Raw genomic sequence first — 21,370 nt, 5'->3', positions numbered from 1 at the left:
TATTATAATGGCTTTGGAACAATGAGTTTGAGTGTGCAATGCAGGCAGACGTGCTGCAAATATCTTTGCACTAGTGGGACAATACAGAAGTCCAACAGCCACGTTTAGGATGCCACTAAGTTTCCTCAGTGTTTGCTACTATAATGGCTTAGTAACAATGAGTTTGAGTGTGCAATGCAGGCAGACGTGCTGCAAATATCTTTGCACTAGTGGGACAATACAGAAGTCCAACAGCCACGTTTAGGATGCCACTAAGTTTCCTCAGTGTTTGCTACTATAATGGCTTAGTAGCAATGAGCTTGAGTGTGCAAAGGGCAGGAGGGTACAGTGGCAGGGTTGTGGGTCTGGGTAGAGGAAAGGAAGCCTGCCTTTCTATCCCTCCTAATGGGGAAATGCAGCGAGGAAATCCCTGACCTTAGCTACACAGACGCTGTCATCTTGTGTAGCTGCTGAAATCTGTTTTCACGGCCCTGACTGTCACCTATGGCTCTGACCCTGCCGGTATTAGCCCTTAAAAGGACTAATAGAAACTTCTATCCCTATTCTGTATAGCGCTGTGTATAGAGCGTACACAGCAGTATCGGAGACAGGAGCTACGCCAGCGGTGTCTGACACCCAGACGCAGAAGAGATAATGGCGTCCGGACGGGCAGATACTTGTTTTTATAATGCAGGGACATGTGACATGGACATCCTATCACACATGTCGTTGCTTTTCTGGGATTGGCTGACATGCTGGCCCGCCCCACTACACGCGCGCGCTTAGAGAAGGAAGACAAGGGAAAAAAAAAAAAATGGCGATCGCCATTATCCAAACAGCAGTGATCTGAATGCGCTGTTCCCGCACACTATATACTGAAATTTCATAATAGTGTGGGTCACAGAGTGACTTACACTATTACAGTGGAAAGCCAGCTAGTAATTAGCTTGTCTTTTTGCTGCTAGAACCGTTCTCGAACGTATCTAGAACTATCGAGCTTTAGCAAAAAGCTCGAGTTCTAGTTCGATCTAGAACAGCCCTCAAAATCACTCGAGCCGCGAACTGGAGAACCTCGAACTGCGAACCGCGCTCAATTCTACTCCTCAGTTTTCGAGACATGGCTTTTCTGGGCAATTTTAGGCTTTTGAGTGATATTGATTTGCTTTTAACAAATTTGCCAGAAATTGAGTTTGCTAGTAGATTTTTTCAAAGTTGGTGAATTTGAAAAGTATTCAATCTAGCGAAACTGCAAAACAGGTTAATTAATAAAAGCCATTACCTGCGGTCACACTCACATATACAGAGGCAGTAGCGGTGCGGAGAGTTACCGGGTTCCTCACCGCACACGTGTAATGTCCTTCATCCTGAGGTACAGCATTAGTAATACTATATTTGCTTGTCTTTTCCACTAATACCGAGCCATTGAGTTTCCACTGGTATTCAGGAGTTGGGAAAGAATCAGCAGAACATGTTAATGTGATGGAGGAACCGGGCCTCACAAATGCTGCGCCTTCTAGTTGTATTTTATCTGGGCCATCTGCAATATAAAAAAGAAAAGTAGGTACAGTGGATAAAATTACATAATGATAATAATACATTGCATAATGCTAGAGTATACAGGTTAAGCGGGTGCAACAACGCAGGGAAGGCTGAAACAGCGGTAACTTAACAACAGGTATTTATTCTGCACAAACAGAGGGATATGGCATTAAGTATTGTACAAAGGAATGGCACAGGTGATGACATGCAAACAGTCATCATTAAAACAAAAAAACAGTCACCATTAACGTTTTCTTAACCTTTATTCCCTCTACTAAGGGAAGCATCAGTATTACTGTCCTTTCCGCCACTGTCATCAACTATCTAAAGTATCCTAAATTGCAAAAAAACCCTAACGGGAGATGCATCTTAGCCCACTAGACTACAAGTCCAAATTAGCAGGGACTTTCCTTCTTTCCGTAGCATACTGGCCGTAGTGGAGTATCAGTTGCCACACAGTACCATAGGCCAGGCCAAAAATCAATATCTCACAAAGATGGTCCTCCATTATGGCCGAATTGTACTTGCGTCTGGTCAGGGATTTTCATCTGGAAAAGATCATCATTTTCCTCTAGAAAGGGGCAAGATCATCAGTGCTTGACTTTTGGTGCTTGGTCTTCTTCTGAGATGGGTTTATGGTCTTTTGTGCTTATCATTCGGCACTTACTCTTCCTCTGGAACCGGTCAATGTCTTCGGTTCCTGACTGTTTGCACTTGGTCTCCCGCTGGAATGGATCACAGTCACCGGTGCTTGACTGTTAGTGCTTGGTTTTCCTCTCAGCTGGATTACGGTCTTCATTGCTTGACTATCGATATTTGGTCTTTCTCTGGCATGGGTCATGGTCTTTGGTGCTTAACTGTTGGTGCGTGATTTTCTTCTGGGTTATGTGTTGATCTTCAGTGCTTGACTGTTTGTGACCTGTTCCAGAAGGAGACCAAGCACCAACAGTCAAGCACTGAAGATCAACACATAGCCCAGAGGAAGATCAAGCACCAACAGTCAAGCACCAATGAACATGACCCATCCCAGAAAAAGACCAATCACTAACAGTCAAGTACCATTGATTGTGACCTGTTCCAGAAGAAAACCAAGCACCATCATCGGTACTTGACTGTTAGTGATTGGTCTTCCTCTGGGATGGGTCAAGGTCTTAAGTGCTTAGCTGTTAGTGCTTGGTTGTCCTCCGGGCTGGGTCATGGTCTTCGTTGATTGACAGTTGATTTTTTGTCTTCCTCTTGAATAGGTTACGGTCTTCGGTGCTTGACTGTCGGTGATTGGTCTTTCTCTGGGATGGGTCATAGTCTTCAGGGTTTGACCATCAGTGCTTTGTCTTCCTCTGGGATGCTCTCTGGTGCTTGACAATTGGCAATAGATCTTCCTCTCTGCTCAGTTCACAGATGTTCAGCTGTAAGCCTGCTCTACTGTTCACACAACAGCTATCTTCCAAGTCTAGGTGCTGATTCCTTCCCTTCTATGCTGTCCCAGACTTTTACATTTTGTAACTGCGCCACAATTGTCACCTGAACTGGCGTCCTAATACACCATTTTGTGTAGAATTAATTTTGACATGACACCCACAATTTTTTAGGGGGGCCAAAATGACCTGAACTATCTTTTGATAAATTGTTGAAATTCACAGGTGAAAAAACGAATTAACTATCCAAAGTTTAACAAAGCAGATTTAACAGATAAAGCTTTTTCTGCGCATCTGTGCATGATGAAATTAGCTATGTTACTTCTTCTTGTACAACTCTATTAAATCTATGGTCTTTATTTAGAAGATTGTTATAAAAAAAGGAAGTCTACATAGTCAATGGCAAATTTAGACAATTTATGATTCACTTTACCAAATCTATTTTCTATAACTGTTTTCAACTGTCACATCACATGGTATAACACATCCAACAGGAGGTATAACATGGCCTGTGTAAAAGCATGAGAAAGGGAATGCAGCAGCCAATTTGTAGTGAATCTATATTGTGACGCCCTAGCACCGTAAAGTGGTCACAGAATAAAGCTGGTGTCACACATAACGACGACGACAACGACGTCGCTGCTACGTCACCATTTTCTGTGACGTTGCAGCGACGTCCCGTCGCTGTCGCTGTGTGTGACATCCAGCAACGACCTGGCCCCTGCTGTGAGGTCGCCGGTCGTTGCTGAATGTCCAGCTTCATTTTTTGGTCGTCACTCTCCCGCTGTGACACACACATCGCTGTGTGTGACAGCGAGAGAGCGACGAAATGAAGCGATCAGGAGCCGGCACTGGCAGCTGCGGTAAGCTGTAACCAGCGTAAACATCGGGTAACCAAGGGAAGACCTTTCCCTGGTTACCCGATGTTTACGCTGGTTACCGGCCTCCGCTCTTGCTGCCAGTGCCGGCTCCTGCACTGTGACATGTGGCTGCAGTATGCATCGGGTAATTAACCCGATGTATACTGTAGCAAGGAGAGCAAGGAGCCAGCACTAAGCAGTGCGCGCGGCTCCTTGCTCACTGCACTGTGACATGTAGCTGCAGCACACATCGGGTTAATTAACCCGATGTGTACTGTACCTAGGAGAGCAAGGAGCCAGCGCTAAGCGCGGCTCCCTGCTCTCTGCACATGTAGCACAGCGACGTTATGATCGCTGCTTCTGCTGTGTTTGACAGCTAAGCAGCGATCATAACAGCGACTTACAAGGTCGCTGTTACGTCACCGAAAATGGTGACGTAACAGCGACGTCGTTGTCGCTGTCGCTTAGTGTGACACCAGCTTAATACTACACCCCACAGAACACCATCCCACACCAGGTTCCATCAGCCACAAAACCCTAGCCACCCCCCTCAGGGTAGGAATGACACACCAGTGGGCAGGACCAGGTGGATTGGGAGCCCCCACCTAGGGGTCTTGAGGATCCGGGGGAGGGAACCAGTCAGTTTAAGTTTAAGTTCAAATGAAGTGGGAGTTGAAGTTGGTAGTCAGTGACAATGACAGGCTGTGGCAGAGAGTTCGAGTCTGTGTCTAGTGCAGATAGCCAGGGTAGTGGCCCTGGTCTACTGGCTAGGTGGCAAGCAGTGGACCATGTCTAAAGGCGATGGGAGTTCGGTAGCGGGAAATCCAGAGTGGACCGGGAAAGGGTTGGAGCCCGCCGATACCGACAGCGGAGATCCGGTCCGGAAACCAAGCACAGGCGGGGTACCTGGACCCTAGTTAGAAGACGGTTGAAAGCCACTTTTCTAATTAACCAGGCCATGAGTAAGGTTCCAGACGTTGTACCAGAGTGTTAAACCAGATAGAGCGAAACAGCAGCCCACCGTGGAGGATAGGGTATCCGCAAACACCCACTGAGATCCCAAGGGTCAGTTTTCGCGGGCACATCTCCCAACCAAAACCGAACCGGGAGTGGACGTCCCCATTCCATACGAGGTCGTCCAATATAGAAGGAAAATACAGAGTTCCGGAGGAAGGGACATTGGTACACCAGCCGGTTGTGGGAACCATATACACCCTGAAGCGGCAGCCGGCCACTGACACCTTGGTTTACCAGCAGACTCGTGTGCATTTATTCAACCATGGGTACACCAACACTCTCCGGTCCGGCACGGTGCATCACCACCAACAACCATCACCTCCCGTGTTCTGTACACTGAGCCCCGGGGCATCCACTCCTATCCACGGAAGGGTTTACATCCAGCTGCTATTCCATCGCCCCTGGGTGCTTCCCAACAGCAGCAGTGGTACTCCACCTTACCACACACCATGGGTGGCGTCATGAATTATCTACACCAAATCCCCTGCACATATTACGCCCTTTTTGTTATTTGAGTGTCCGCACGACCCCCAGGTCTGGAGATCCCTCGAGCCACTGCGGGTCTGGATCTGAGCAGCTAGGCTTCTGGCATGGGGGCAGCACAATATAGTGAAAGAACATCACAGCTCCCAGTTTAGATCTAGAGATGGGTAGAAAAAGTTATAAAATAAAGAAGACACTGTCTTGAAAGTTAGAGACAGTACAGAGGTGAAGAATATTAGTGTGTAAGGAACAGGCTGATGGATAAAGCTGGTTACCATTCATTTACCCACAGCCAAATAGGCTGAGGGCACTTTGACATCACTAAGACTGCTAGGGATGCTACAAAAAGTCTATAATGATCACACCTATACAAATATTCTGGTTACTCACAGGCTACAGTCACTGTATACGGATCACTGGTGCTGGTACTGACGAGGTTCTGAGCTTCACACCGATATTCTCCGGAGTCTTCTCTCCTAACACTGTAGAACATGAGAGTCTTGTTGTCTCCAGATAGCTTGGTCTCGGAGGAGATGTTGATATCCCTCTTGGTCCAGCTTATGTTTGCACCATTTGAGGTGTCACATGTTAAGATGAATGGATCATTTTCCTTGGGTTGAGGGATGGATGCTGTGATTTTAGGTTTAGCCACAGCTTTTGTAAATTTATGAAATTCTATAAGTGTCTTTTTTTTTCTACTTAGATCAAGAGTAGAATTTAACTACTTAAAAGCAACAATATCTAAGAATGCTATAATACAGTACTTAAATCTTGTGAATTAGATGACCAGTCACCACCAAATTTTTTGTTGATCTAAACAACACACAATATAATAGGCACTAAAGAGCAGAATAATTTTTTTTGTTTTGCCCCTTTTTTTGCGGAGATATTAACAATCAGAGGATTTGGTACTTCAACAGTTATTTTTTATAAATCCAAGGTGGGCATTACAAGAAATGTTTCACTGTGGGGCGTGTACTTCTTCCTCTCTCTGATGCTGACCAATCATAAACAAACAGTAACACACTGGGGAAAAAAGAACACACCTCCGCACTATAGATTTTAACAGCTCCTACCATAGCTGAGAACAGGCTCATTGTGAGACATGTACTGACAAACAGTCTGCTCTCCTTACTGCAGGGTGATGACAAGTGCTGGTGCACAGCAGACCTCAGTGTGAGCAATAGCTTTCAGCTCTGATCTCATAGTGCTCCTACCATAGCTGAGAAGAGGCTCATTGTGAGACATGTACTGACAAACAGTCTGCTCTCCTCACTGCAGGGTTATGACAAGTGCTGGTGCACAGCAGACCTGAGTGTGAGTAATAGCTTTCAGCTCTGATCTCATAGTGCTCCTACCATAGCTGAGAAGAGGCTCATTGTGAGACATGTACTGACAAACAGTCTGCTCTCCTCACTGCAGGGTGATGATAAGTACTAGTGCAAAGCAGACCTGAGTAATACCTTACAGCTCTGATGTCAAAGTGTTGCCACATTTGAGAAAGATAAGCAGGAATCCACAAACAAAGGGGAGAAGAACACGCTCACATTATAGATAAGAACAGACTATGTATGAGACATAATAGTTTGCTGTTTTTACTGCAAAGTGGATACATGTGCCAGAGCACAGCAGACCTGAGTATGATTAACAGCTGTTGGCTTTCATCCTCAGCACAGGAGATCTACTGGAAGTGTTAATGAGACACAACTTCTGTAGCACTGCTCCTCAACTCTCCCCTCCTCTCTGGTTTCTGGAGATATATGCTCAAATCTGTAAGTTAATCACACTCAGGTCTGCTATGCTCCAGCACATGTCATCATACTGGAGTAAAGAAAGTAAACTGTTTATCAATGCTATTGTTGGGTGTTGTGTTCTTCGTTCCCCAGAGTGCTTCCTTCTGCCCATAATTGGTCAGCATTAGAAAGAGGTAGAAGATCATTGCTACTGGGCAATCTCTCTGGAAATACTCACATGGACTTAGAGAAAATGAACTGTTTAATCTGTTTAATTTGCCACCATGCCATGCAGTCTGACAGTCCAGCACTGAGTTCACCTGAGGTCCCAGCTGGTGTCTCACAAAGAGGGTACTGTGAGAACCAACAAACGTGACCTCTGGTTAACTCAGTGTCAGATTGCCAGACAGCGCTGACACTGTGACATACACTTGAACTTATAGAAAATGAACTGTTTAATTTGCCACCGTGTCATACAGTCCGACAGTTCAACACTAAGTTCACCTCAGGTCCCAGCTGGTGACTCACAGAGAAGGTACCATGAGAACCACCAGAAGTGACATTGGATGAATTAAGTGTCAGACTGCGCTTCCATCATGACATGCAGTCAGATAGTCCAGCACTGAGTTCACCTGAGGTCACTTCTGCCAGCTCCCATGCTGCTTTCAGTGTGTCCTGGTGGCCGCGGTCATGTGTTCAGTGTCACAGCTCACCATGGACTAAAGATGTAGTAGGGTCGGGATAGTCATGGATCGTCGTGGGATTATGTCAGACCTGCATAGGTATTTTGGGAGTTAATAGATTGGTGTGTTGTTTTTTAAATATTTAAAATAAAGGATGTTTGTGTGTTTGTGTTTTTTTTCTTTTTACTTACTGGGTTGGTAATTGGGGGGAGCCTCATAGATACCTCTCCAATACTAACCCAGGGGTTGATGGCAGCTGTGATTATTGACAAATCCCAGCTGACATCAACCCCATATATTACCCTGATTGCTACCACACAAGGGCAATGAATCTAATGGATGCACCAATTGTGGGGCAGCTGCGGGCTGCTATTTTAGGTAAGGGAGGGCCAAATAAGCATGGACCTTCCCAGCCTGACAATACCAGTCCCCAGCGGTCTCCTTACCTGCTCTGGTTATCACAAATAGGCTGGGGACCCAATGTAATTTTTCTTTTTTTTTCCACTGCGTCTGCCAATCACAGCAATGCCAGTAGCAAAGATGGTTATAGCATTAAGGCTACTTTACCTGTGTTGATGTTTCATGCGATCGCATGTGCGATCACACCCACCCCCATCGTTTGTGTGGCACGGGCAATTTGTTGCCCGTGTCGCTAACCCCCGTCACACGTACTTACCTTCCAAACTACCTCACTGTGGGCGGCGAACATCCACTTCCTGGAGGGGGAGGGACATTCGGCGTCACAGCAACATCACACAGCGGCCGCCCAATAGAAGCGGAGGGGCGGAGATGAGCGGGACATAACATCCCACCAACCTTCTTCTTCCGCCTTGCCGGCGGGACGCAGGTAAGCTGTGTTCGTCGTTCCCGGAGTGTCCCACGGACCGATGTGTGCTGCCACGGGAACGACGATCAATCGGCGCACAGAAGGAGGAACAACTTTATGGAAATGAATGACGTGTCAAAGAGCAACAATAAGGTGAGTATTTTTGCTCGTTCATAGTCATTCGTAGCTGTCACACGCTATGATATCTCGAACGATGCCGGATGTGTGTCACAGAATCCGTGACCCCGACGACATATCGCTCGATATATCGTAGCGTGTGATGGGGCCTTTACAGTCCTTGTTTCTGCAATGTTAAAAATCTGTTGTATTTTCTCTAATAATACCACTCATAGCTGCATTTAATTTTGGGCTAGTTGAGTAAAGAGCACTTGAGCATTTTAGTGCTCACTCATCACTACTTTTAATCTAGATAGAATCTGAAATACGTTACAATTGTCCCCAATGTTTTCATATTTACAGAACCGGTCACTAAACCTGAAATCACAGCTTCGACCGCCAAACCCAAGGAATATGAGGCATTTTCCTTAACCTGTAACACCTCACATGCTATAAGGTGGACCATGATTGGTGCCGATGTCCCAGCTACAGCCATTTTAACTGGAGATAACAAGACCCTCACCTTCTCCATTATGTCACGACAAGACTCTGGAGAATACCGGTGTGAAGCTCAGAACATTGCCAGCACCAGTACCAGTGATCCATATACAGTGACTGTGGCCTGTGAGTAACCGTCAGTTTTACTGATTTGAAGGTCATAGCCTGCATCCAGGAATTGATCGAGATTTAGAAAATGAACGACGTGTCAACGATGAACGAAAAGGTGAGTATTTCTGCTCGTTCACCGTCGCACGTAGCTGTCAAACGCTACGATATGTCAAACGATGCCGGATGTGCGTCACTAACGATGTGACCCCGATGACATATCGTTAGATATATCGTAGCGTGTAACATGCGCTTTACTGTGATTGGCAGACAATCCCCTCATGTTTTGTGGCTAAAAATCAGTCAGAAAACATGTGTGGAGGGAATCCGAAACTCACAAAGAGAATACCAAAATACTCAACAAGCAATAAATATCCCAAATACCTCACTATTCGTGTGAGTAACGAATAGTGTTGAATGTGCTCGCTCATCATTACCATAGTATTGATTTACAAGGGGAATAGTAACACTGATATTTCAGATTACTCTTACATTTCCAGGGGGAAGGACAGAGAAATTGAACAATAATAAATTCTAAAAACAAACAAAAAATAACCCTGCAGAATTGTCATGTGCAATATCAGTATTTACTAAAGTAATTCTTGATAGCCGCGTCATGTCCTCTGATTTGTATGTAATCTGCCTGTGATGTGTCTCGTCAGTTGTGCATTCTCTTCCAGGGTTTGTTCCTCGCATGTGCAGCTCTGATATGTGACCGCCATGTGTACGCTGTATTACTGTATTATCATTCATACTACCTCTAGTATAATGGAAGGGTGCACTTATCCCAGACAGATAAGACAAGTTTACTCCTGCCTTTAACTATTTTATTAGGTGTGTCTAAATGTCATACTTTTTGTTTTGTCTTTAAAGCCTAACCGTCGTTTTAATTTTTATTTCATAAATCATTAGTACATGAAAAGAAGCAACTTTGTAATATATCTTTCATGGTCTTCTCTCTGTTGTGGAGTTTTGTAACAGGTTCTGGGTCAGACTCTCACTTTATCTTGTGAGACTCTGCTGATTAAATAGATTCCCTTCCCTTTGGGGAGGAGAGGGTTAATGTCAATTTACCTTCCAGCTCCTGACTCCTGGTTGGGTGTTTCCAGTTGGAACCTTGCCCAGTTCCTATAAATACCCTCTGCTTCCAGCAGAGGGTGCCGGTTATTTTCAATCATTTGGACGCTTGGCTGGGAGGTGTAAGAGCTGGATCTCTCTGTTGTGCTTTTTGGCTGCAGCATTGGTACTTGCTGCAGCAGTTTGTGGTTTGCTGGTTGTATGGTATTAGTCTGTTTTCTTCCACCCTTTTAAGTTGTTTCACTTTAGGCACTTTTAGTGGCTCCTTTGTGTGTGGTTGCTATTTGAATGAGTTGTCATTGTTACCACTTTTAGTCTTTATTTGTCAGTGGGGTTGTTGACTTCTGTTCTTGCCCCTTCCCCCGGGGTGGTGGATTGTGGAGGGGGCACTACCATCAGGGACAAGGACAGTAGATAGGACCAGGTTGGGGGCTCGGACCAAGGTTCCTTAGATTTAAGGACAGCATAGGATACCCTGTGTTCCCCAGTCACCCGTAACAATATCTTATCAGACAAATCTGCCTCTTTCACCCCCTACACTGATCTTTCAGTCTCAAAATTCTCAATTCATGGGCTAAATGTGTCTTCAGTGAACACAAATATTTAAATTGAGCTTTGTTCACACATAAGTGCAAAAACCGAACATTTTGCACTGTCCATGGTTTAGGTGCATATGTGTTGTGATCCAGTGACTGAGGAGGACCAGAAAATGAGCAATAACTCGGAAACCCAGAAAATAACCAGAGTGGCTGGAACCTTAACGCATTGCAGACCTAATCCTGACACACAACTAGAAGTAGCCGTGGGACGAGCCTACAATGACCTAATCGTCTCGACACAGCAGGAGAACTAAATACTCTAACAGAAAGAAATGTAGAAAAGCTAATCTGCCTCGGAGTAGTCCCCAAAGATATAGATAGCACCCCACATGCAACGACTATGGTGTTATAGAGAAACACAATACATAGCTAGAGAACAGAGTTAGCAAAGATGAGGCCCAAAACTATCTGCATAGGAAAGGATAGGAAAGAGGTATGCACACCAGTGACTATGGAAGGGGAATACATGTAATAGCAGAAACTGCTGTGTGAATACTGACATGAAAAATTCAATAGCTATATGTATAGAATGAAATGTGAAAAATGGAACCTGCATTACTGCCATGAATATATGAATAAAGAGAAATTTAGCTACTGAATTGATCAATGCAATAGAGCCCCAACACAACGCCAAAGTATTTCTCTACGTTGGGGTCCCTAGCTTGTGTGTGTCCTCTCATGCAGTTAAAAAACTTACCGTGTATGGGAAGCTGAGACCCAGGCTATATATACGATGTGGATTGGCAATAGGTGTGTATGGGGAGGGTTCACAAACGAAAAACTACTAACATTAAGGAATAACGTTTGGAACTCCATTCTATGTCTGAACTGGGTGCAAAAAACCTAAAAAACATCACTATGGGGAGATAAGGTATGCACACCAGTGACTATGGAAGGGGAATACATGTAATAGCAGAAACTGCTGTGTGAATACTGACATGAAAAATTCAATAGCTATATGTATAGAATGAAATGTGAAAAATGGAACCTGCATTACTGCCATGAATATATGAATAAAGAGAAATTTAGCTACTGAATTGATCAATGCAATAGAGCCCCAACACTACGCCAAAGTATTTCTCTACGTTGGGGTCCCTAGCTTGTGTGTGTCCTCTCATGCAGTTAAAAAACTTACCGTGTATGGGAAGCTGAGACCCAGGCTATATATACGATGTGGATTGGCAATAGGTGTGTATGGGGAGGGTTCACAAACGAAAAACTACTAACATTAAGGAATAACGTTTGGAACTCCATTCTATGTCTGAACTGGGTGCAAAAAACCTAAAAAACATCACTATGGGGAGATAAGGTATGCACACCAGTGACTATGGAAGGGGAATACATGTAATAGCAGAAACTGCTGTGTGAATACTGACATGAAAAATTCAATAGCTATATGTATAGAATGAAATGTGAAAAATGGAACCTGCATTACTGCCATGAATATATGAATAAAGAGAAATTTAGCTACTGAATTGATCAATGCAATAGAGCCCCAACACTACGCCAAAGTACTGGCAAGGAACAAAATGAAGCTACACAGTTATATAGGCCCATACCAAATGGCCTTATTGCAAATCCTACTCAGCAGTCCAGTTCCCACTCAGCAAGTCAGCTGCATTACTAGCACTGACCACAAGAGGGAGCCCCAAACTGGAATCTAATTCAAATGTATTCACAACATGTATGTGTGTGTGTCTGTGCGCTGTTAGTGTCCTATCCATGAAAGATCTGGATAGCACAGCATGAACTTGTATACTTACCTGTAGAGTTGAGCACGGTTCGTGGTTCTCCAGTTCGCGGCTCGAGTGATTTTGGGGGCTGTTCTAGATCGAACTAGAACTCGAGCTTTTTTGCAAAAGCTCGATAGTTCTAGATACGTTCGAGAACGGTTCTAGCAGCAAAAAACCCAGCTAATTCCTAGCTGGCTTTCCGCTGTAATAGTGTAAGTCACTCTGTGACTCACACTATTATGACATTTCAGTGTATAGTGTGCGGGAACAGCGCATTCAGAACACTGCTGTTTGGATAATGGCGATCGCCATTTTTAATTTTGTTCCTTGTCTTCCTTCCCTAAGCGCGCGCGTGTAGTGGGGAGGGCCAGCATGTCAGCCAATCCCAGACACACACACAGCTAAGTGGAATTTTAGCCAGAGAAGCAACGGCATGTGTGATAGAATGTCCATGTCACATGTCCCTGCATTATAAAAACGAGTATCTGCCCGTCCGGACACCATTATCTCTTCTGCGTCCTTGGTGTCAGACATCACTGGCGCAGCTCCTATCGCCGATACAGCTGTATACGCTCCAAACACAGCGCTGGACAGCATAGGGATAGCACTTTCTATCAGTCCTTTTAAGGGCTCATACCGGCAGGGTCAGAGCCATAGGTGACAGGTCCTGAAAACAGAGTTTAACAGCTACACAAGATGACAGCGTCTGTGTAGCTAAGGTCAAGGATTTCCTCGCTGCATTTCCCCATTAGGAGGGATAGAAAGGCAGGCTTCCTTTCCTCTACCCAGAGACCCACAACCCTGCCACTGTACCCTCCTGCCCTTTGCACACTCCAACTCATTGTTACTAAGCCATTATACTAGCAAACACTGAGTGAACTTAGTGGCATCATAAAAGTGGCTGTTGGACTGCTGTATTGCCCCAGTAGTGCAAAGATATTTGCAGCACGTCTGCCTGCATTGCACACTCAAACTCATTATAACTAAGCCACTATACCAGCAAACACTCAGTGAACTTAGTGGCATCCTAAACGTGGCTATTGGACTTCTGTATAGTCCCAGTAGTGCACAGATATTTGCAGCACGTCTGCCTGCATTGCACACTCAAACTCATTATAACTAAGCCATTATACTAGCAAACACTGAGTAAACTTAGTGGCATCCTAAACATGGCTATTGGACTTCTGTATAGTCCCAGTAGTGCAAAGATATTTGCAGCACGTCTGGCTGCATTGCACACTCAAACTCATTATAACTAAGCCATTATACTAGCAAACACTGAGTGAACTTAGTGGCATCCTAAACGTGGCTATTGGACTTCTGTATAGTCCCAGTAGTGCAAAGATATTTGCAGCACGTCTGGCTGCATTGCACACTCAAACTCATTATAACTAAGCCATTATACTAGCAAACACTGAGTGAACTTAGTGGCATCCTAAACGTGGCTATTGGACTTCTGTATTGTCCCACTAGTGCAAAGATATTTGCAGCACGTCTGGCTACATTGCACACTCCAACTTATTATAACTGAGCCATTATACTAGCAATTTATGCTGCCAGTTTAAGGGCCGTAGTTGCATTGTCAGGGATATTTATTCTTTATTATTCTGCTGTTAATAAAGCTAGACCACCGCTGCAGTCTACACCACCTCTCAATTTTTACTACCACATTTTCAGTGCACAATCTTGTCGCAATCAACATGAGTGGCAAAATGACAGATGCTGGTGGAAAGGGGAAGAGGCGTGGTGGAAAAGGAAAAAAAGGGTTTGTCCGTGGGGAAGGTGGCAAAGCTCCATTATAATCTGCTGAAGATAGACCATCTACCAGCAAAAGTAAGATGTCTACTACTTACCGTGGACAATCCGATGTGCTCCCTTTTTTACGGACACGAACAACAGGAACAAAGGTAGATGATGGCCAAAAAAGGAAAATGCTTGAATGGATCTCAAGTGGTCCAACAAGTGCCCTCTCAGCCACCTCAAGTACCGCATCCAAAAAACACCAGTCCTCTGAGTTGTCATCCCAATCAAACTTGCTTTCTCCCAGCTCTGAAGTCTCCATCAGCCCTGCACAGTATGGTGGAACTGAGATGGCTGAGTCTGCAGAGCTGTTCAGTCACACTATTGCCTGGGAGTCAGAGGTCTGCTCCCAAGCTACAGTGAGTACAGACCAGGAAATGGTCTGCAGTGATGCCCAGAACCTTTGTGACTCTGATTCAGGCCGTGAGGACCAGGTTTCTGAGCATAATGTTGACCCTTTGTCACAAACTGTAACACCTGTGGTTATAGACAATGAGGAACATACTGATGACCATGAGACGCAGATACCAGATTGGGATGACAACTTAAATATTCGGTCAGGCAAGAAGAGGCTCGGTCTGAGGGGGAGGGGAGTGCAAACACAACAATTGATGATGAAGTTCTAGATCCCACCTACTGTCAACCCCCAGTCAGGCACTCGAGGAGGTCAACAGAGGCGGTGGAGGAGGATGCAACCGACGACGAAGTTACCTTGCGCCTTCCTGGACAGAGTCGGAGCACTGGTAGCACGTCTACAACTGCATCATCAGCCACCACTCTGCCTCTGAGCACTAGTCGGGGGGCTCAGCAGGTCGCATGCCCTCTAAGCCTTGCCTAGCCTGGTCCTTTTTTGACATAGAAAAAGATCGCCCAAATTATGTGATGTGTAAAATTTGTCGTGATTCTGTTAGTAGAGGTCAAAACCTCAGCAGTTTGACAACTTCTTCCATGAATCGTCACATGAATAAATATCATAGGTCCCAGTGGGAAGTTCACCGTGCTGCAATGCGGCCTAGCGGAGCGAACCATCCATGGCCTGCCCCTTCCAGTGCATCCGCGCGCTCTTCATCTTCTAGGACTGTGGGACAGCTGTCACACCTGGTTTTCCATGCACAACTTCCACCACTGTAACCGCAACAGGCAGTTTGCTTGGTAGATCGTCAGTTGGTTTGGAAGGGGAAACAAGTGAGTGTGTACAGCTCTCTCAGACATCGATAGCACCAACATTGGATGAAGGCAACATCATGTCTCCGCCTGCACTTTCCTCACAAACCTGCATTTTTCCAGGGACACCCTACTCAACACCGTCTACACACAGCAGCCAGATCTCTGTCCCTCAGATGTGGTCAAATAAAAGACCATTTCCTGCGACCCATGACAAAGCCAAGAGGTTGACTCTATCCCTCTGTAAGCTCTTGGCTACCGAAATGCTGCCTTTCCGCCTAGTGGACACACAGGATTTTAGAGACCTTATGTCTGTCGCTGTGCCCCAGTACCAGATGCCTAGTCGCCACTACTTCTCTAAGAAAGGTGTGCCCGTGCTACACCAGCATGTCGCACACAACATCACCGCTTCCTTGAGAAACTCTGTGTGTGAACGGGTGCATTTCACCACCGATACTTGGACTAGTAAGCATGGACAGGGACGTTACATGTCGCTGACTGGGCACTGGGTAACTATGGTGATAGATGGTAAAGGGTCTGCTGCACAAGTCTTGCCGTCCGTCTGTCCAAGTTCCGCCACTGCTTCTGCCTCCTCCACCTCATCTGGGTCCTCCACCTCCGCCCCAAGCCTGCCTGGTCAGGCCACCAGCGTTCTCACTGCGCAGAAGGAATCACGCACCCCTCATTACTATGCTGGCAGCAGAGCGCAACGGCTATCAGGCGGTCTTTAGCTTGACATGTTTTGGTAATAGGAGACACACAGCTGAGGAGTTGTGGTCAGCTCTGCGGTCCGAGTTTAATAAATGGTTGTCTCCACTCAACCTGCAGCCTGGTAAGGTCGTGTGCGACAATGCTGCAAACCTGGGTGCGGCCCTTCGCCTGGGCAAGGTGACACACGTGCCTTGTATGGCTCACGTGTTGAACCTTGTTGTCCAGCAATTTTTAACACACTATCCCGGCCTAGATGGCCTTCTGACCAGGGCATGAAAACTGTCTGCTCACTTCCGCCGTTCAACCGCCGCAGCTTGAGCGACTTGCATCGCTCCAGAAGTCTTTCGGCCTGCCGGTTCATCGCCTGAAATGCGATGTGGCCGACACGCTGGAATTCGACTCTCCACATGTTACAGCGACTGTGGCAGCACCGCCGAGCCCTGGTGCAATACGTCATGACGTATAGCCTGGGCCAACGAGATGCAGAGGTGGGACAGATCACCCTGATGGAGTGGTCTCAGATCAAGGACCTATGCACCCTTCTGCACAGTTTCGAAATGGCGACGAATATGTTTAGCGCTGACAATGCCATTATCAGCATGACCATTCCAGTCATTTACATGCTGGAGCACACGCTAAACACTATTCGGAGTCAGGGGGTTGAGACAACAGGAAGGGGAGGAACTACAGGAGGATTCATATGCGCAAGACACAACAACATCACCAAGGTCCAGACGTTCATCATCACCAACGCGGCAGGAATGGGGACCACCATGGGGGACAGGGATCAACAAGGGCGCATGGGCAGCAGGCGAAATGTTGAGGAAGGTGCAGGAGAACATGAAGAAAATGGAGGACGAACTGTCCATGGACATGGAAGACTCAGCAGATGAGAGAGACCTTGGTCAAATTTCAATTGAAAGAGGTTGGGGGGAGATGTCAGAGGAAGAAAGAACGGGTAGCACCTCTATGCCACAAACACAGCGTGGACTTGGTCCGCATGGTTGCGCAAGACACATGAGTGCCTTCTTGTTGCACTACCTCCAACATGACCCTCGTATTGTCAAAATTAGAAGTGATGATGACTACTGGCTTGTCACACTATTAGATCCCCGGTACAAGTCCAAATTTTGTGACATATTCCAGCCATAGAAAGGGACGCACGTATGCAGGAGTATCAGCAGAAGCTGTTACTCGATCTTAGCTCGGCTTTTCCACCAAACAACCGTGCAGGTGCAGGGAGTGAATCTCCCAGTTGTAACTTGACAAACATGGGACGGTCTCGTCATCTTCAACAGTCTACCCGTACCAGTAGGACTGTATCTGGTGCTGGTAACAGCAATTATATGGAATCTTTTCATAATTTTTTTAGACCCTCCTTTGCAAGGCCACCAGAGACAACAAGTCTGACACATAGTCAACGGCTGGAGAGGATGATACAGGAGTATCTCAAATGAACATCGATGCCATGACTTTGCAAATGGAGCCTTGCTCAGTTTGGGCTTCAAATCTAGAAAAATGGCCAGAGCTCTCCAGTTACGCCTTGGAGATTTTGTCGTGTCCAGCTGCCAGCGTTGTCTCTGAACGTGTCTTCAGTGCTGCTGGGTGTGTGCTGACAGATAAGCGCACGCGTCTGTCCAGTGACAATATGGACAGACTAACGTTCATCAAAATGAACAAGTCATGGATCCACCAGGAATTTACTACCCCTGTGTCATCCTGGGGAGAGTAAATGCTTGTGATTTGGAATGTGCTTGATGCAAATCTAGCTGTGAAGTGTACAACTAGGGCACAAGTGCTGCCACTGAATGGGTGGGTGGTGTGTGGGGCACAATTTTTGGAAAAAAAGGGAGACTCCGCTTGGAGTAACCCTTGCTTGCTGTGTTTTTAAAATGATCCAAGATGAACAGAGCTGGGATCAGGAAAGAGTTTGCTACCTACCCCGGTGTCATCCTGGGGACGGTTAAGTATGGCGTATTTTTTGAATATGCTTGATGGAAATCTAGCTGTGAAGTGTACAACTAGGGCACAAGTGCTGCCACTGAAGGGGTGTGTCTGTGTGGCCCAATTTTTGGAAAAAAGGCAGACTCCGCTTGGAGTCACCTTGCGGTGTTTTACATGATTTTAGAAGGGCATGCCATGCCTATATCTGTGTCTCGTCCTCTTTTTCCTCGTAACGCTGTTTTGTTTTCACATGAGAATTTGTCCTTGTCACTTTCCCATGTGTTTGTGTTGTGTTGTGAGTTGTTTGTCACCTTTTGGACACCTTTGAGGGTGTTTTCTAGGTGTTTTTATGTGTTTGTGATTGCCTGCCATTGTTTTCTATGCAGTTCGAGTTCGGTTCGTCGAACGTTTGACGAACCGAACTCGAACGGGAGCTCCGTTCGGCGAACCGACCTCGAGCCGAACCACGACCGGTTCGCTCATCTCTACCTATCACCAATGTAAGTTGGAAGATATTAACTCGTTTTATTGTAGGCACATATACAAGTCAATGCGTTTCAGGTGTCTCTGCCCCCTTCTTCAGGACAATATAGTAATGGCAAGGATAGTATAACTATCCTTGTCCACTTAGTACATTGGGGATAAGCGTGGCGGTGACCCCCGTTTTTCCTTTGAAAAATTCGCCTAAGGTAGAAGTTCAGCAGATCTTTCAGCAACAATACCAGAGAGGAGTACAAACCACCTCCTTGCAAGCTCGGCTTGAAGGAACTGAAATATCACCTGCACAGTCCAAAGAAGGAAGGGGTATTTAAACACCAAGATAATACTGATGATCAACAGCTAGGTGAAAAGTCGAACTCCTGCTGGGTCCAAAAGAGAGAGAGATGAATCTAGCAGGAAAGCTACGTAAACCAATGAATACTGACAGCAGGAACAATGGAATGTCAGGGAGCATTCTGCGCAGCCAGACGCTGTGACCTTTTCTGGCCAGAAACTACATAACTGTTTGGCACAATGTGACACAACCGTGACAACAATATTTCTAGACCTATCTATATATAGCCCAAATGCAGAGCCCAAAAAGGGAAGAGCCACTCCACTAAGTATAAGGGGCAAAGCAAAAAACAATAGCGAAACCAAAGAAATGAATCAAACACATGTTTGAATAAATGCAATGTGTAGGTGCACATTCACACTTTGGCTTTTAACAAACATGTCCTAGGATGAAAACAAAATGTGCAAATACCCTGTAGTAAGTAAAGAAGTAACTAGTAATAGGCTTCGGTCCTCCTCTCACCCCATGTATTTGGACACCTGATAGCTCATGAAGAGGGGAACTTCAACAGTTAGAGACCAGTGAGAAAACTGGAGAACACAGGAGTATAATGCAAAACAAAAATATTTGTTAACATACAGATGTGACAAACATATATGTAAGGTAACAAGACAATTAAAAGATACTGCAACGTGACCTGGGGTTGAGAAATATACAGGGTGGGTCATTTATATGGATACACCTGAATAAAATGGGAATGGTTGGTGATATCAACTTTCTGTTTTTGGCTCATTAGTATATGAGAGGGAGGAAACCTTTCAAGATGGGTGGTGACCATGGCGGCCATTTTGTAGTTGGCCATATTTGGATCCAACTTTATTTCTTCCAATGGGAAGAGAGTCAGGTTACACATCAAACTTATTGAGAATTTCACAAGAAAATATAAAGACCATAGAAAAAAATCCCCTAAAACAATACTTTATTTTAATAGATTAAACGGTATGCCTCAGAACTCTCAGTATAATTCTATCCGACTGTAGTCAAGTGAAGGGGGTGGAGTACAGAATGCAAGATAAAGTGGTAAAGAGGGGGTGACAGTGTTCACCGATACTTACAGAGATACCGGTAATACTAGTAATCAGGGGCAATATATCTACTGTCAATTGGCCCTCACTGTTACCTGCCTACCAGCGGAGTTGCACCATACTGTTTAGGGTGCCCCCCACTCCTCGTCGGCTGTACCCTATCTTACTGTAGTTTGATATTTACCAAAGATTAACCCCCATCACCAAAAAATAATGTAAAGATATTTTGTGCCCAAAAAATCTGTCAGAGGTCAGAAAAGGCAAAAGTTAAATCCTAATAGTTATCGGGAACTCAAACTGCCTAAATTAACAGATTAGACAATTGCTCAAAGAGCAAAACACCAGATGAATATGATCATATATACGGATATTAGAATGTAAATTCCCAGCAGGGACTTATCTGTCAGTATCCGCAAACTGTCTCAGTCCTGACACGTTTCCCCCGAATTTCTTGGGGTTAATCAGAGGACCCTCACAGGAAAATAGTCCAGAATCAAAAAGGCCATCTGGCAATAGAATAAAACAAACCTGCAATAATGTACATTCATCAAATATAAACCAACTATAGCCCCATAACGGATTTGTCCACATACCTAATGGTGTCACTATGGGGGCACTAAGAGCAAGGTTGGCAGATGGTGGTGGCCAGCTGCAGGAGAGGCGAATCAACGCAGAACCGTAGGACCGGGGGTCGGGCGGGTGGCCCGCCGGTACCGAACCGGGGAGCAAAGTGAAGCCAGCACACACAGGCAGGGCCTGCGGACCCCGACCAGGCTTGGAGTCGCCATTAGAGGTCAAATCAGTCAAATGACCGGAACCCCAGGGGTTTCCTAACAGCCAAGACCCGATTGAAGGCAACCGTCAACCAGTAGAAGGAAATACAGCTACCGCCACAGCTAGAGTTCCAGGGCCAGAGCCTGCGGGCAAAAGGGCTCCTCCGCACATATATACGCTGGGGAGCGGGTTACCGGTGGGAATCCATCAGGACCGAACATACACAAAGGTGCAGGGAAAGGTAGCGACCACCAACTGTCCGGGAGAAGCCACAGCAGCCGGCTGAGGGACCCGTACATCCAGCCGTTTGGTTTACCAGAGACTTTGCGTACATTTGTGGCTGATGTGAGTACAACTGTGCCATCCGGCACCGCGCTGCGCAGTCCAGGCGACCCTGCACCTTGCCACCCCTGCCTCCCTGTCACCTCACCGGGCCCCCGGGACCACCAA

The 21,370-nt window shown here is 45.8% G+C and overlaps 1 protein-coding gene across 1 annotated transcript; it reads right to left on the bottom strand.

Moving 5' to 3' along the window:
* Nucleotides 1-1,241: 1,241 nt before the first annotated feature.
* On the bottom strand, nucleotides 1,242-7,232 carry LOC142255814 (cell adhesion molecule CEACAM1-like). The gene is made up of 3 exons (XM_075327261.1): nucleotides 7,116-7,232; nucleotides 5,684-6,014; nucleotides 1,242-1,516 (listed from the first exon to the last, which is right to left on the bottom strand). Exons 1-3 carry the CDS (start codon nucleotides 7,230-7,232, stop codon nucleotides 1,242-1,244), a joined length of 723 nt encoding a protein of 240 aa, XP_075183376.1.
* Nucleotides 7,233-21,370: the final 14,138 nt, after the last annotated feature.

This window comes from Anomaloglossus baeobatrachus, chromosome 11 (genome assembly GCF_048569485.1).
Source record: "Anomaloglossus baeobatrachus isolate aAnoBae1 chromosome 11, aAnoBae1.hap1, whole genome shotgun sequence".
NCBI lineage: Eukaryota > Metazoa > Chordata > Amphibia > Anura > Aromobatidae > Anomaloglossus > Anomaloglossus baeobatrachus.
Note: the sequence above shows the minus strand (reverse complement) of the source record. Positions and strands in the feature narration are given on the sequence as shown.